This window comes from Salmo salar, chromosome 22 (assembly GCF_965601325.2).
Source record: "Salmo salar chromosome 22, fSalSal1, whole genome shotgun sequence".
NCBI lineage: Eukaryota > Metazoa > Chordata > Actinopteri > Salmoniformes > Salmonidae > Salmo > Salmo salar.
In genome coordinates this window covers 31,267,652-31,281,202 of record NC_138312.1, presented here as the reverse complement: position 1 = coordinate 31,281,202, position 13,551 = coordinate 31,267,652, and the positions used below count along the sequence as shown (strand labels likewise).

Below are 13,551 nucleotides of genomic sequence, written 5' to 3'. Positions count from 1 at the left end.
AAAAAAAAGAACTTTCGGGTGGTATTTCCTTCAACTTCCTTGGTAACCCACATGGAAACAGTTCTTATCATACCTCACTGAAAAAGATCGCATCTGTTTGTTTTGTTTTACCGCGCCAATTCTAAAGGTGAATAAATAACTATCACGAAGGGAGCATTTTTGTTTGGGTTTGTTGCTTTCTTATACGACGTTCATAAAATACACAGACATGAAGATCGAGGAAGTCAAAAGCACCACGAAAACCCAGCGCATCGCGTCTCACAGCCATGTAAAAGGACTCGGGCTAGACGATGCCGGGAACGCAAAGCAAAATGCGTCAGGTCTTGTTGGACAGGAGACCGCAAGAGAGGTAGGTAAATTTGTATTGCATTTTTCTTAATGTATTACTTATTATTCTATTCCTCATTTTTAATTAAACTACCAACTGGGCTTGGCAAAGCCAAGTGTATTTTTTTATGGATGTTCTTTACCGTTGTTTTCTGTCAACAGGCTTGTGGTATCATTGTGGAACTGATCCGCTCAAAGAAGATGTCGGGAAGGGCTGTTTTACTTGCTGGACCTCCCGGTACAGGAAAGGTAGACAAGATGTTACTGCATTACTTCAATGATACCCCAAAGTCGTAATTGTGAAATGTCTGATATGCTTACTGTGTCTCCTGGCCTCCACAGTAATAGAAAGAATACAACTTTAGAGACTTTGACCAACCCTACTTTGCGCCATCTCATTCCGCAGACCGCCCTGGCGTTGGCAATGGCACAGGAGCTCGGCAACAAAGTGCCCTTCTGCCCCATGGTGGGCAGTGAGGTCTACTCTTCTGAGATCAAGAAAACAGAGGTGCTGATGGAGAACTTCAGGAGGGCCATAGGTGAGGGGCCACACACAAACACAGGGCCACTGGGAATGGATCACACATGCTAGTGCTGAGCGAGTTGTGCTTTTTGAGGTAGTTTCAGTTCGATTACGTAAAAAAAATTGTCAGTGAAGAGCACTTTTTGCCAGTCCTGTCTGGTTCAGCGACGGTGGGTTTGTGCCCATAGGTGATGTTGTTGCCGGTGATGTCTGGTGAGGACCTGCCTTACAACAGGCCCACAAGCCCTCAGTCCAGCCTCTCTCAGCCTATTGCGGACAGTCTGAACACTGATGGAGGGATTGTGCTTTCCTGGTGTAACTGGGGCAGTTGTTGTTGTCATCCTGTACCTGTCCTGCAGGTGTGATGTTCGGATTTACCGGTCCTGTGCAGGTGTTGTTACATGTGGTCTGCCACTGCGAGGATGATGAGATGTCCGTTCTGTCTCCCTGTAGCGCTGTCTTAGGCGTCTCACAGTACGGACATTGCAATTCATTGCCCTGGCCACATCTGCAGTCCTCATGCCTCCTTGCAGCATGCCTAATGCACGTTCACGCAGATGAGCAGGGACCCTGGGCATCTTTCTTTTGGTGTTTTTCAGTCAGTAGAAAGGCCTCTTTAGTGTCCTAAGTTTTCATAACTGACCTTAAATGCCTACCGTCTGTAAGCTGTTAGTGTCTTAATGACCTTTCCACAGGTGCATGTTCATTAATTGTTTATGGAACATTGAACACGCATGGGAACAGTGTTTAAACCCTTTACAATGAAGATCTGTGAAGTTAACCCGTAAAAATCCAAATATCTTTGAAAGACAGGGTCCTGAAAAAGGGACGTTTCTTTTTTTGCTGAGTTTATTTCACAGCGGTTTAGATGGTACAATGATTCTGTAAACATTGCTTTTTTTCTCACATAAAGGCGGACTATTATAATTTTAGCAACCAGGAAATGGCAGAGCGATTTCTGCATATTGCACCTTTAAATGCATTATGTGGGTTGAATGCTGTAACAACACAGAATAAAACAATCAATACAAGTACCATGATGGTAGTGACTGTCCATTACTGCTCATCACTTATTAACCATCATTTATTCACATTACTTCACTTTAATAAAACATTTCAGTTGTTATTACATTTGTTTTATTTGATGACTTTATTATTTCATCCCAAGTCATCATCTCATCTCTATAGAGCTGCTGCTTAAAGCTGTCTGACAAAATCACTATTTTAGTAGTTCTTCAAAGTAAATAAGGCATACTTTTGATTGCTGAATACCAACTAACAATGACTTTGATAATGTATTTTGAGGCAGAGATACCTTGAAGCAACTGCTCTCTATCCCTCTCCATTATGCATTCTTCTCTCTTTTACATAGCAGGCGTAAAAGAAACACAGACCGGAGAAGTAGACGCGCAATGGATTATGGTGATTGTAGTTAATTACCACGTTTTAATGTGTGAAACTATACTGAACAAAATATAAACTCAACATACAACAATTTCAAGATTTTAGTTACAGTTCATATAAGGAAATCAGTGAATTGGAATAAATTAATTAGGCCCAAATCTATGGATTTCACATGACTGGGCAGGGGCGCAGCAGTGGGTGGGCCTGGGCAGGCATAGGCCCACCCACTTGTGTGCCAGGCCCACCCACTGGGGAACCAGGCCCAGCCCATCAGAATGAGTGAGTGTTTCCCGACAAAGGGCTTCATTACAGACAGAAATGCTCTTCAGTTTCGTCAGTTGTCCGGATGAAATCTCGCAGGTGAAGAAGCCGGATGTGGAGGTCCTGGCTGGCGTGGTTACACGTAGTCTGGTTGGACGTACTGCCAAATTCTCTAAAATGACGTTGGAGGTGGATTATGATAGAGAAATGAACATTCAATTCTCTGGCAACAGCTCTGGTGGACATTTCTGCAGAGAGTGTGTCAATTGCACTCTCCCTCAACGTGAGACGTCTGTGGCGTTGTGTGTCAAAACTGCACATTTTAGTGTGGCTTTTTATTGTCCCGAGCACAACGTGCACCTGTGTAATGACCAGGCTGTTTAATCAGCTTCTTGATATGCCACACCTGTCAGGTGGATGGATTATTTTGGCAAAGGAGAAATGCTCACTAACAGGGATGTAAACAAATTTGTGCACAAAATTTGAGAAAAAATAAGCTTTCTGTGCATATGGAACATTTCTGGGATCTTTAATTTCAGCTCATGACACATGGGACCAACACTTTACATGTTGCTTATATTTTTGTTCGGTATATGTAGAATATTGGCCTGTTGGAAATTACAACTGCCTACTAAATTGCACAGTTTGGATAAAGCTGCACCCTTCATTCACCTGCTGCACCACCATCAGAATAGACTCCAGAGCCAGGCGTTCTCCTGCTGGACAGAAGCAGGACTAGGGGAGGGTATCAGTGTGGCTGACACTGGGGAGGATGGCCTTGGAGAGGGACTGTTGGAGTGTTGACATTACCTGTCACAGAGAAGGAAATGGAGCGTGGGTTGAGAGCGGAGTGGTGGTCAGCACCCTCACCCCACAGAACACACAAGTTTTACGATGGAGGAAAATGGCGGGGTACATTCTGAGCCTGTCGACACCCCCCTGATAAGAGCCCTCTGACAGATGGTCTCTCCCTCAGAAGTGTCTCCCCTCCTGCCACTCACACCGGGAGGCTGTATGCAGGAGGAACAAGGGCTACAGTGTGATCACATTACGAAGAGAGAGGACCATGCACTGTGCACACACTGTCTCACATTCTCCAATAAATGATCCACCAGGTAGACCAAAGGATGTGGCGTTTTTATTGATTCAGAGAGAGTAGGGCTTTACAGAGTCTTCATTCACTGTGTGACCCTGTCCTCCCTCCTCCAGGTCTGCGTATTAAGGAGACCAAGGAGGTGTATGAGGGGGAGGTTACAGAGCTGACCCCCTGTGAGACAGAGAACCCCATGGGTGGTTACGGGAAGACCATCAGCCACGTCATCATCGGACTGAAGACCGGCAAGGGCACCAAGCAGCTCAAGGTCAGGCACGAGTCCGAGTCTAGACCAGTCCGTATAGAAGTTGCCCATGTGTCTCACTGTCTGTGTCTCTGTTGTTTTTGTAGCTGGACCCCAGTATTTATGAGAGCCTGCAGAAGGAGCGTGTGGAAGCAGGAGACGTCATCTACATTGAAGCAAACAGTGGCGCCGTCAAGGTATCAGTACACTTCCACTTATTACAGTACACTTCTATACAAACACTCGCTTTGGAAAGGCTCCCATACACAAATTACACATTTGCAATGGCTCAAACATTTAAGTCCAGAGTAATTGTAAACGGAGTAAGTAGATAAACTAACAAACAAGTACACAAACTAAGAATACCCCCCCCAAAATAAAACAACACTAAAAGAACAGTGCGCAATCCTCCTGGGCCGCTCTGTTTCATCTCTGTTTCATCTCTCTACTGTAGGCATTCCTCCAGCTCTGTTTCATCTCTGTTTCATCTCTCTACTGGAGGCATTCCTCCAGCTCTGTTTCATCTCTGTTTCATCTCTCTACTGTAGGCATTCCTCCAGCTCTGTTTCATCTCTGTTTCATCTCTCTACTGTAGGCATTCCTCCAGCTCTGTTTCATCTCTGTTTCATCTCTCTACTGTAGGCATTCCTCCAGCTCTGTTTCATCTCTGTTTCATCTCCCTACTGTAGGCATTCCTCCAGCTCTGTTTCATCTCTGTTTCATCTCTCTACTGTAGGCATTCCTCCAGCTCTGTTTCATCTCTGTTTCATCTCCCTACTGTAGGCATTCCTCCAGCTCTGTTTCATCTCTGTTTCATCTCTCTACTGTAGGCATTCCTCCAGCTCTGTTTCATCTCTCTACTGGAGGCATTCCTCCAGCTCTGTTTCATCTCTGTTTCATCTCTCTACTGTAGGCATTCCTCCAGCTCTGTTTCATCTCTCTACTGTAGGCATTCCTCCAGCTCTGTTTCATCTCTCTACTGTAGGCATTCCTCCAGCTCTGTTTCATCTCTCTACTGTAGGCATTCCTCCAGCTCTGTTTCATCTCTCTACTGGAGGCATTCCTCCAGCTCTGTTTCATCTCTCTACTGTAGGCATTCCTCCAGCTCTGTTTCATCTCTCTACTGGAGGCATTCCTCCAGCTCTGTTTCATCTCTCTACTGTAGGCATTCCTCCAGCTCTGTTTCATCTCTCTACTGGAGGCATTCCTCCAGCTCTGTTTCATCTCTGTTTCATCTCTCTACTGGAGGCATTCCTCCAGCTCTGTTTCATCTCTGTTTCATCTCTCTACTGTAGGCATTCCTCCAGCTCTGTTTCATCTCTCTACTGGAGGCATTCCTCCAGCTCTGTTTCATCTTTCTCCTGGAGGCATTCCTCCAGCTCTGTTTCATCTCTGTTTCATCTCTCTACTGTAGGCATTCCTCCAGCTCTGTTTCATCTCTGTTTCATCTCTCTACTGTAGGCATTCCTCCAGCTCTGTTTCATCTCTCTACTGTAGGCATTCCTCCAGCTCTGTTTCATCTCTCTACTGTAGGCATTCCTCCAGCTCTGTTTCATCTCTGTTTCATCTCTCTACTGTAGGCATTCCTCCAGCTCTGTTTCATCTCTGTTTCATCTCTCTACTGTAGGCATTCCTCCAGCTCTGTTTCATCTCTCTACTGTAGGCATTCCTCCAGCTCTGTTTCATCTCTGTTTCATCTCTCTACTGTAGGCATTCCTCCAGCTCTGTTTCATCTCTGTTTCATCTCTCTACTGTAGGCATTCCTCCAGCTCTGTTTCATCTCTGTTTCATCTCTCTACTGTAGGCATTCCTCCAGCTCTGTTTCATCTCTCTACTGTAGGCATTCCTCCAGCTCTGTTTCATCTCTCTACTGTAGGCATTCCTCCAGCTTTGTTTCATCTCTCTACTGTAGGCATTCCTCCAGCTCTGTTTCATCTCTCTACTGTAGGCATTCCTCCAGCTCTGTTTCATCTCTCTACTGTAGGCATTCCTCCAGCTCTGTTTCATCTCTCTACTGTAGGCATTCCTCCAGCTCTGTTTCATCTCTCTACTGTAGGCATTCCTCCAGCTCTGTTTCATCTCTCTACTGTAGGCATTCCTCCAGCTCTGTTTCATCTCTCTACTGTAGGCATTCCTCCAGCTCTGTTTCATCTCTCTACTGTAGGCATTCCTCCAGCTCTGTTTCATCTCTGTTTCATCTCTCTACTGGAGGCATTCCTCCAGCTCTGTTTCATCTCTCTACTGGAGGCATTCCTCCAGCTCTGTTTCATCTTTCTACTGGAGGCATTCCTCCAGCTCTGTTTCATCTCTCTACTGTAGGCATTCCTCCAGCTTTGTTTCATCTCTCTACTGTAGGCATTCCTCCAGCTTTGTTTCATCTCTCTACTGGAGGCATTCCTCCAGCTTTGTTTCATCTCTCTACTGGAGGCATTCCTCCAGCTCTGTTTCATCTCTCTACTGGAGGCATTCCTCCAGCTCTGTTTCATCTCTCTACTGGAGGCATTCCTCCAGCTCTGTTTCATCTCTCTACTGTAGGCATTCCTCCAGCTCTGTTTCATCTCTCTACTGGAGGCATTCCTCCAGCTCTGTTTCATCTCTCTACTGGAGGCATTCCTCCAGCTCTGTTTCATCTCTCTACTGTAGGCATTCCTCCAGCTCTTCATCGCTCCTGGGTTTTATTCTCCCTATCTCTCCATCTCTCCTCCGCTTCCTCTGTTCTGGTGGACAGCCTCATGGCATAGTTTGACGCTTGTGTTGACGGCTTCTTTAATCGGTGCAGGTGGGCCGAGGGTGTAGGTGGGACGGGGGGACAGGTGGGCTGGGGGCCTTACATTTGTTGCTGTTGACAGCACCCAGAGGACCCTCCCTGACTCTCTTTCATCCACCTGCCTTCCTTGAGATGGCATGGAGTCCAATCATATACCTGCTCTCACTCCTCCCATCCCTTCTTTTTGTTCCCCTATGAAGTGATTGGTCTAGTTTCAGCCACCTGACCACCTCTGATGGGATTGGCCTAGTTTCAGCCACCTGACCACCTCTGAATGGGATTGGCCTAGTTTCAGCCACCTGACCACCTCTGAATGGGATTGGCCTAGTTTCAGCCACCTGACCACCTCTGAATGGGATTGGCCTAGTTTCAGCCACCTGACCACCTCTGATGGGATTGGCCTGCGCCCCTGACCCCCGTGGTTGGCCAGCGCCACCTGACCACCTCTGATGGGATTGGTCTAGTTTCAGCCACCTGACCACCTCTGATGGGAGCTGTCGGGGTTGGGAATATTTGATGCCTGTGTTCTGTGTTGAACCATTTCTTCCATGTGTGTGGGGTGTGCGCAGAGACAAGGTCGGTGTGACACATTTGCCACAGAGTTTGACCTGGAGGCTGAGGAGTACGTGCCGCTGCCTAAGGGGGACGTCCACAAGAAGAAAGAGATTATCCAAGACGTCACGCTACACGACCTGGATATTGCCAACGCTAGACCACAGGTACACACAGTCTCTCCGAGACCCTGATTCAAGTCAATATGAGACTGCACTGCAGATATACATTTAGAAAATAACTATTGAATGAAAAAGAATTATGCACAAACAGACACACTTGATCTTTGGTTGTTAAAGTGAGGTTCCTGTCCTCTCAGGGAGGTCAAGATATCCTGTCTATGATGGGACAACTGATGAAGCCCAAGAAGACAGAGATCACAGGTAAGACCTGAAGCACGTAAACTAACTTTTTAAAACCCACAACCTTAGTTCTATCCTTGTAGTAATAGCAGCTTGTACTTTCAAAACACCAACCCCTCCCCCCAATAAGCATCATTCAAAAGAACCCCACCCTTTCTGCTCTGTCCTTGCCTTTTGATTGTCTCCCTTGCTTGATCCCTGGCTCTTCATTGGCTCTTCATGCTGTCCATTAGACAAGCTGCGAGCTGAGATCAACAAGGTGGTAAACCGCTACATTGACCAGGGTGTGGCTGAGCTGGTCCCTGGGGTGCTGTTTGTGGACGAGGTGCACATGCTGGACATCGAGTGTTTCACCTACCTGCACCGAGCTCTGGAGAGCACCATCGCACCCATCGTAGTGTTCGCCTCCAACAGGGGCAACTGTCTCATCAGGTGGGTGTGTGTGTGCTAATGTGCATGCATGTCATTTCCTCTCCCAGTCAGTTTGAATGTAAGTTACTGTGACAGTTTGTTTTGGAAGTTATAAAAATAAATAAAGTTGCACACTAATTATGCTCCCAAACATGTAAGGGTTATAGCAACCTATTACCCTGTTTCCTAACCTTTCTGTTGTGTGGTTGGTTATCAGGGGGACAGAGGACATCAGCTCTCCCCATGGCATTCCCCTGGACCTGCTGGACAGAGTCATGATCATCCGCACCATGCTCTACACACCGCAGGAGATGAAGCAGGTGTGTGTGTGTGTTATCATGTCTGAGATGGCATTCCTACATATGAAGTGTGTGTGAGTGATGGTATGTTAATATATGAAGTATGTGGTCACTGTGGCGTGATGCTGACAGCGTGTGTGTGTTCTCTGTAGATCATTAAGATTCGTGCTCAGACTGAGGGGATCAACATCAGTGAGGAGGCCCTCAGTCACCTAGGAGAGATCGGAACCAAGACCACACTCCGGTAACACTCACCATTCAGTTACTCTGTGCATGAGTGTTCATTCCACTGTCTCTAGTGCAGGGGTCTCCAACAGGTCGATCACAAGGTATGAGGAGCTCGCAGCCCAGCTATGAGGAGCTCGCAGCCCAGCTATGAGGAGCTCGCAGCCCAGCTCTGAGGAGCTCGCAGCCCAGCTCTGAGGAGCTCGCAGCCCAGCTCTGAGGAGCTCGCAGCCCAGCTCTGAGGAGCTCGCAGCCCAGCTCTGAGGAGCTCGCAGCCCAGCTCTGAGGAGCTCGCAGCCCAGCTATGAGGAGCTCGCAGCCCAGCTATGAGGAGCTCGCAGCCCAGCTATGTGGAGCTCGCAGCCCAGCTATGAGGAGCTCGCAGCCCAGCTATGAGGAGCTCGCAGCCCAGCTATGAGGAGCTCGCCTAATAATTCACTTTCAGAATTGTTTAAAGAAATAGTCGTGTGTGATAATTTCAGCACCGTTTTGATTGGGACAGCGCCATCGCGTGGATTTGTGACTAGCGTGGTGTACTCTTGATAAATCACTCAATGTCAGATTTTTGTTTTCATTGAATCTCAGTTTGGATATTTGGTAACAATTAGGCTGGAAAAATGTTAGCTATGTTGAGATGAGTCCTAATGATTATCTTTATTATATATAGTTTGCTCACATTTTAGCTGATCAAAACATTTTGCTAGCATGTTATGTAGCTTAAAATAAAATTCCATCCCAAAACTTGCCCAGGCAGAGATCAATTAACCAAATGTACAGATGGAGATGAATTGAAACAAAATCATATTGATTGATAATCAGACATGTCACAGGCAGTTGGTCGGGAGAAGGACGGGCTACTACATGAGTGAAGAGCAAAATCCACTTGTTAAAGGAAAACTCCACCCAAAAACCATCTTTTGGTGTTTGTTTCATTAGTCTATTTTGGCATAGTCACAAACTGTTTTGCTTGTCAGCAATCAAGTTTTCAAGATGGGTAACTCAAAATACAGAAAGCATCCCCGTATGGAGATGATTCTTTTTAAAGTTACATACAGTATCTTGAAAACGAATCTAAAAAGTAAAAGAATGGAATTAAGAAATATAGAAATGTTACAACGAGCAATGTCAGAGTCCGGTGTATAAATATATGTGATGGAATGTGTACTATATATTCTATCCAGCCTGTCTATATCTGAAGAATACATAGAATAGTATATGTACAGCAATAGTTGAATAGGATGGACTTGACTAGAATACATTATATACAGTGCATTCGGAAAGTATTCAGACCCCTTGACTTTTTCCATATTTTGTTACGTTATAGCCTTATTCTAAAATGTATTAAATTATTTTTTCCTGCATCAGTTTCCACACAATACCCCATAATGACAAAGCAAAAACAGATTTCTAGACATGTTTGCAAATATATATATATATATATACATACATACATACATACATAAGTTTTCAGACCATTTGCTATGAAACTCGAAATTGATCTCGGGTGCATCCTGTTTCCATTGATGATCCTTGATGTTTTTACAACTTGATTGGAGTCCACCTGTGGTAAATTCAGTTTATTGGACATGATTTGGAAAGAAACACACCTGTCTATATAAGGTCCCACAGTTGACGGTGCATGTCACAGCAAAAACCAAGCCATGAGGTTGAAGGAATTGTCCCTAGAGCTCCGAGACAGGCTTGTGTACCAAAACATTTCTGCAGCATTGAAGGTCCCCAAGAACACAGTGGCCTCAATCATTCTTAAATGGAAGGTGTTTGGAACCACCAATACTCTTTCTAGAGCTGGCTGCCCGGACAAACTGAGCAATCGGGGGAGAAGAGTCTTAGTCAGGGAGGTGACCAAGAATCCGGTGGTCGCTCTTACAGAGCTCCAGAGTTCCTCTGTGGAGATGGGAGAACCTTCCAAAAGGACAACGATCTCTGCAGCACTCCACCAATCAGGCCTTTATGGTAGAGTGGCCAGACAGAAGCCACTTCTCAGTAAAAGGCACATGACCGCCCGCTTGGAGTTTGCCAAAAGGCACCTAAAGACTCTGACCATGAGAAACCAGATTCTCTGGTCTGATGAAACTAAGGCTGAACTCTTTGGCCGGAATACCAATGGTCACATCTGGAGGAAACCTGGCACCATCCCTACGGTGAAGCATGGTGGTGGCAGCATCATGCTGTGGGGATGTTTTTCAGCGGCAGGGACTGGGAGACTAGTCAGGATCGATGGAAAGATGAATGGAGCAAAGTACAGAGAGATCCTTGCGCGCTCAGGACCTCAGACTGGGGCGAAGGTTCGCCTTCCAACAGGACACCGACCCTAAACACACAGCCAAGACAATGCATGAGTGGCTTCGGGACAAGTCTCTGAATGTCTTTGAGTGGCCCAGCCAGAGCCCGGACTTGAACCCGATCGAACAGCTCTAGAGAGACCTGAAAATAGCTGTGCAGCGACGCTCCCATCCAACCTGACAGAGCTTGAGAGGATCTGCAGAGAAGAATGGGAGAAACTCCCCAACTACAGGTGTGCCAAGCTTGTAGCGTCATACTCAAGGCTGTAAACACTGCCAAAGGTGCTTCAACAAAGTACTGAGTAAAAGGTTTGAATACTTATGTAAATATGATATCTGTTTATTTATTTTTTATACATTTGCAAAAATTACTACAAACCTGTTTTTGCTTAGTCATTGTGGGGTATTGTGTGTAGATTGGGGGGGGTTAATACATTTTAGGATAAGGTTGTAACAAAAATACATTTGGAATAAGTCAAGGGGTCTGAATACTTTCCGAATTCACTGTACATATGAAATGGCTAAAACAGTATGTAAACATTAGACATGGAACACTGGTCACTTTAATATGTACATAGTACAGCAGCCTCTAAAGTGCAGGGTTGAGTAACCGGGTGGTAGCCGGCGAGTGACTGAAGTTCAGGACGGTACTGGGCGGAGGCCGGCTAGTGGTGACTATTTAACAGTCTGACGGCCTTGAGATGGAAGCTGTTTTCCAGTCTTTCTGTGTCAGTTTTGATGCACCTGTACTGACCACACCTTCTGGATGATAGCGGGGTGAACAGGCTGTGGCTCGGGTGGTTGATGTCCTAGATGATATTTTTGGCCTTCCTGTGAGAGCGCGTCCTGTTTTCTGTCTAAACGTAACTTCAATATAATCATTCATTCATTCATGCCATTACACAGCATCCAAGTCATTCATGCTGTTAAATGCAATCAAGCATGTTACTATTATGTATAAGACCAGCATGGGTGGTCAGCCTCTACCGCAAACTGTCCAGTATCAGACACCTCAAGCTCCTGGCTTCTATCAAATCCACATTGACATTATCCCTAGTTATCACAATTGGCTTTAAAAAAACAAACGTAACACTGTCTGTCGATTAATTTCCAGCCATATTGCCCCTGTATGTGTGTCACAGGAGGTTGGTGCACCTTCATTTGGGAGGACGGGCTCATGGTAATGGCTGGAGTGGAATAGTTGGAATGGTATCAAATACATGGTTTCTATGTTTTTGATGCCATTCCATTTGCTCTGTTCCAGACATTATGAGACGCCCTCCCCTCCACAGCTTCCACTGATGTGTAGCCAGTTAGCTACTTCTTTAACCTTTCTCCTCCCCTTCATCTACACTGATTGAAGTGGATTTAACAAGTGACATCAATAAGGGATCATAGCTTTCACCTGGATTCCCCTGGTAGTCTGTCATGTTTTGTATAGTCAGTGTATATCATGATTATTTGTATAAATCGGGTAGGCTTTTGTTTTGCAAGCTGTATCATGGCATATGCAGCAGCAAAAACATCACTAGACCAGCAAATTCCTCTCTTGCAAAATGCACAATTAAAGGGGTATTAATACACAAATCTGAATTATTTTTTTTTTTCAGCACGCAAAAATTGTATTCTCATGTGATTTAAGCATTGATATGGACTCCAAACATCCAATTTCATTGTTTCTCTATGAATAGTTGTGATTTTGAGTGAAAATCCCCCCCCAAAATACCCATACCAGGAAAAATGAATGAATGCTAGGGGGGAAATTGAGTAGCTCTTGACATATTTCATAATTCTAAAGTAGCTCTCATGCTAGAAAAGGTTGGAGAGACCCGTGTGTGTGTGTGTGTGCGTATTGACTCACCCACCCCTCTCCTCTGTCAGGTATGCGGCTCAGCTGCTGACCCCAGCCAGTCTGTTAGGCAGAGTCCAGGGGAAGGAGGTAGTAGAGAGGGAGCAGGTGGAGGAGATCAACGAACTCTTCTACGATGCCAAGTCCTCCGCTAAGATCCTCCAGGACCAGCAGCACAAGTTCATGAAATAAAGAACTACCCTTCTCTACCTCCCTCCATCCTCACTTTCTACCACAAGGCTAGCATCAAATGTTTGTAAACCCTGACAGTCTCTTTTTCTCTCCTCATTCTCCTTCATGTAAAGTTCATCCTGCTCTTTCTTGTTTCTCTCTTTCCAGCCTTCCTCTCATCCTTTTGTTCAGAACCTCAAGCTGTTCAGAACCTCAAGCTGCCCCATCTGTGCCTCATCCACTGTAGTAGTTTGTTACGTTCAGATAAATACATTGTTTTAAAGGATCTTTGCTTGTTAATAAAATTAGATTTTTTCAATAAAAAGGAAAACTTGATGTTTGTCATTGTTGCTTTCAGACTTATCAGATACACTAGCTAGAGTTAACTGATACAGTACAGGACTGGGAATGGCAAAGAGATGCTCCTTAGCATAATGATGAGAACATCCACTTCTAAATGAGCACAGCTGAACAGCTCAAATATATATTTTGGGTATTTTTTTAATTTTATTTTTACCCCTTTTTGGTGATATCCAACTGGTAGTTAGTCTTGTCCCATCGCTGCAACTCCCATACGGACTCTGGAGAGGCGAAGGTCGAGCGCCATGCGTCCTCTGAAACCGAAGTCAGCGTGTGTCCGCCCGGCCGCCACAAGAGCGTGATGGGACAAGGACATCCTAGCCAGCCAAACCCTCCCCTAACCTGGACTACGCTTGGCCAATTTTGTGTCGCCTCATGGGTCTCCCGGGATCGAACCCGG

At 45.5% G+C, this 13,551-nt stretch overlaps 1 protein-coding gene across 2 annotated transcripts; it reads left to right on the top strand.

Moving 5' to 3' along the window:
- The first annotated feature begins 18 nt into the window (after positions 1-18).
- On the top strand, positions 19-13,127 carry ruvbl1 (RuvB-like AAA ATPase 1). Of its 2 annotated transcripts, XM_082967479.1 has the most exons (12): positions 19-349; positions 490-576; positions 734-866; positions 3,725-3,876; positions 3,960-4,049; positions 7,189-7,338; positions 7,491-7,554; positions 7,767-7,965; positions 8,162-8,264; positions 8,396-8,487; positions 12,653-12,859; positions 12,960-13,127. In XM_082967479.1, exons 1-11 carry the CDS (start codon positions 209-211, stop codon positions 12,810-12,812), a joined length of 1,371 nt encoding a protein of 456 aa, XP_082823605.1. In that variant the 5' UTR covers positions 19-208; the 3' UTR covers positions 12,813-12,859; positions 12,960-13,127. The 2 variants fall into 2 exon arrangements, with proteins under 2 accessions (XP_082823605.1, XP_014022595.1); XM_014167120.3 differs by having other exon boundaries at positions 12,653-13,127.
- The last annotated feature ends 424 nt before the right edge of the window (positions 13,128-13,551 follow it).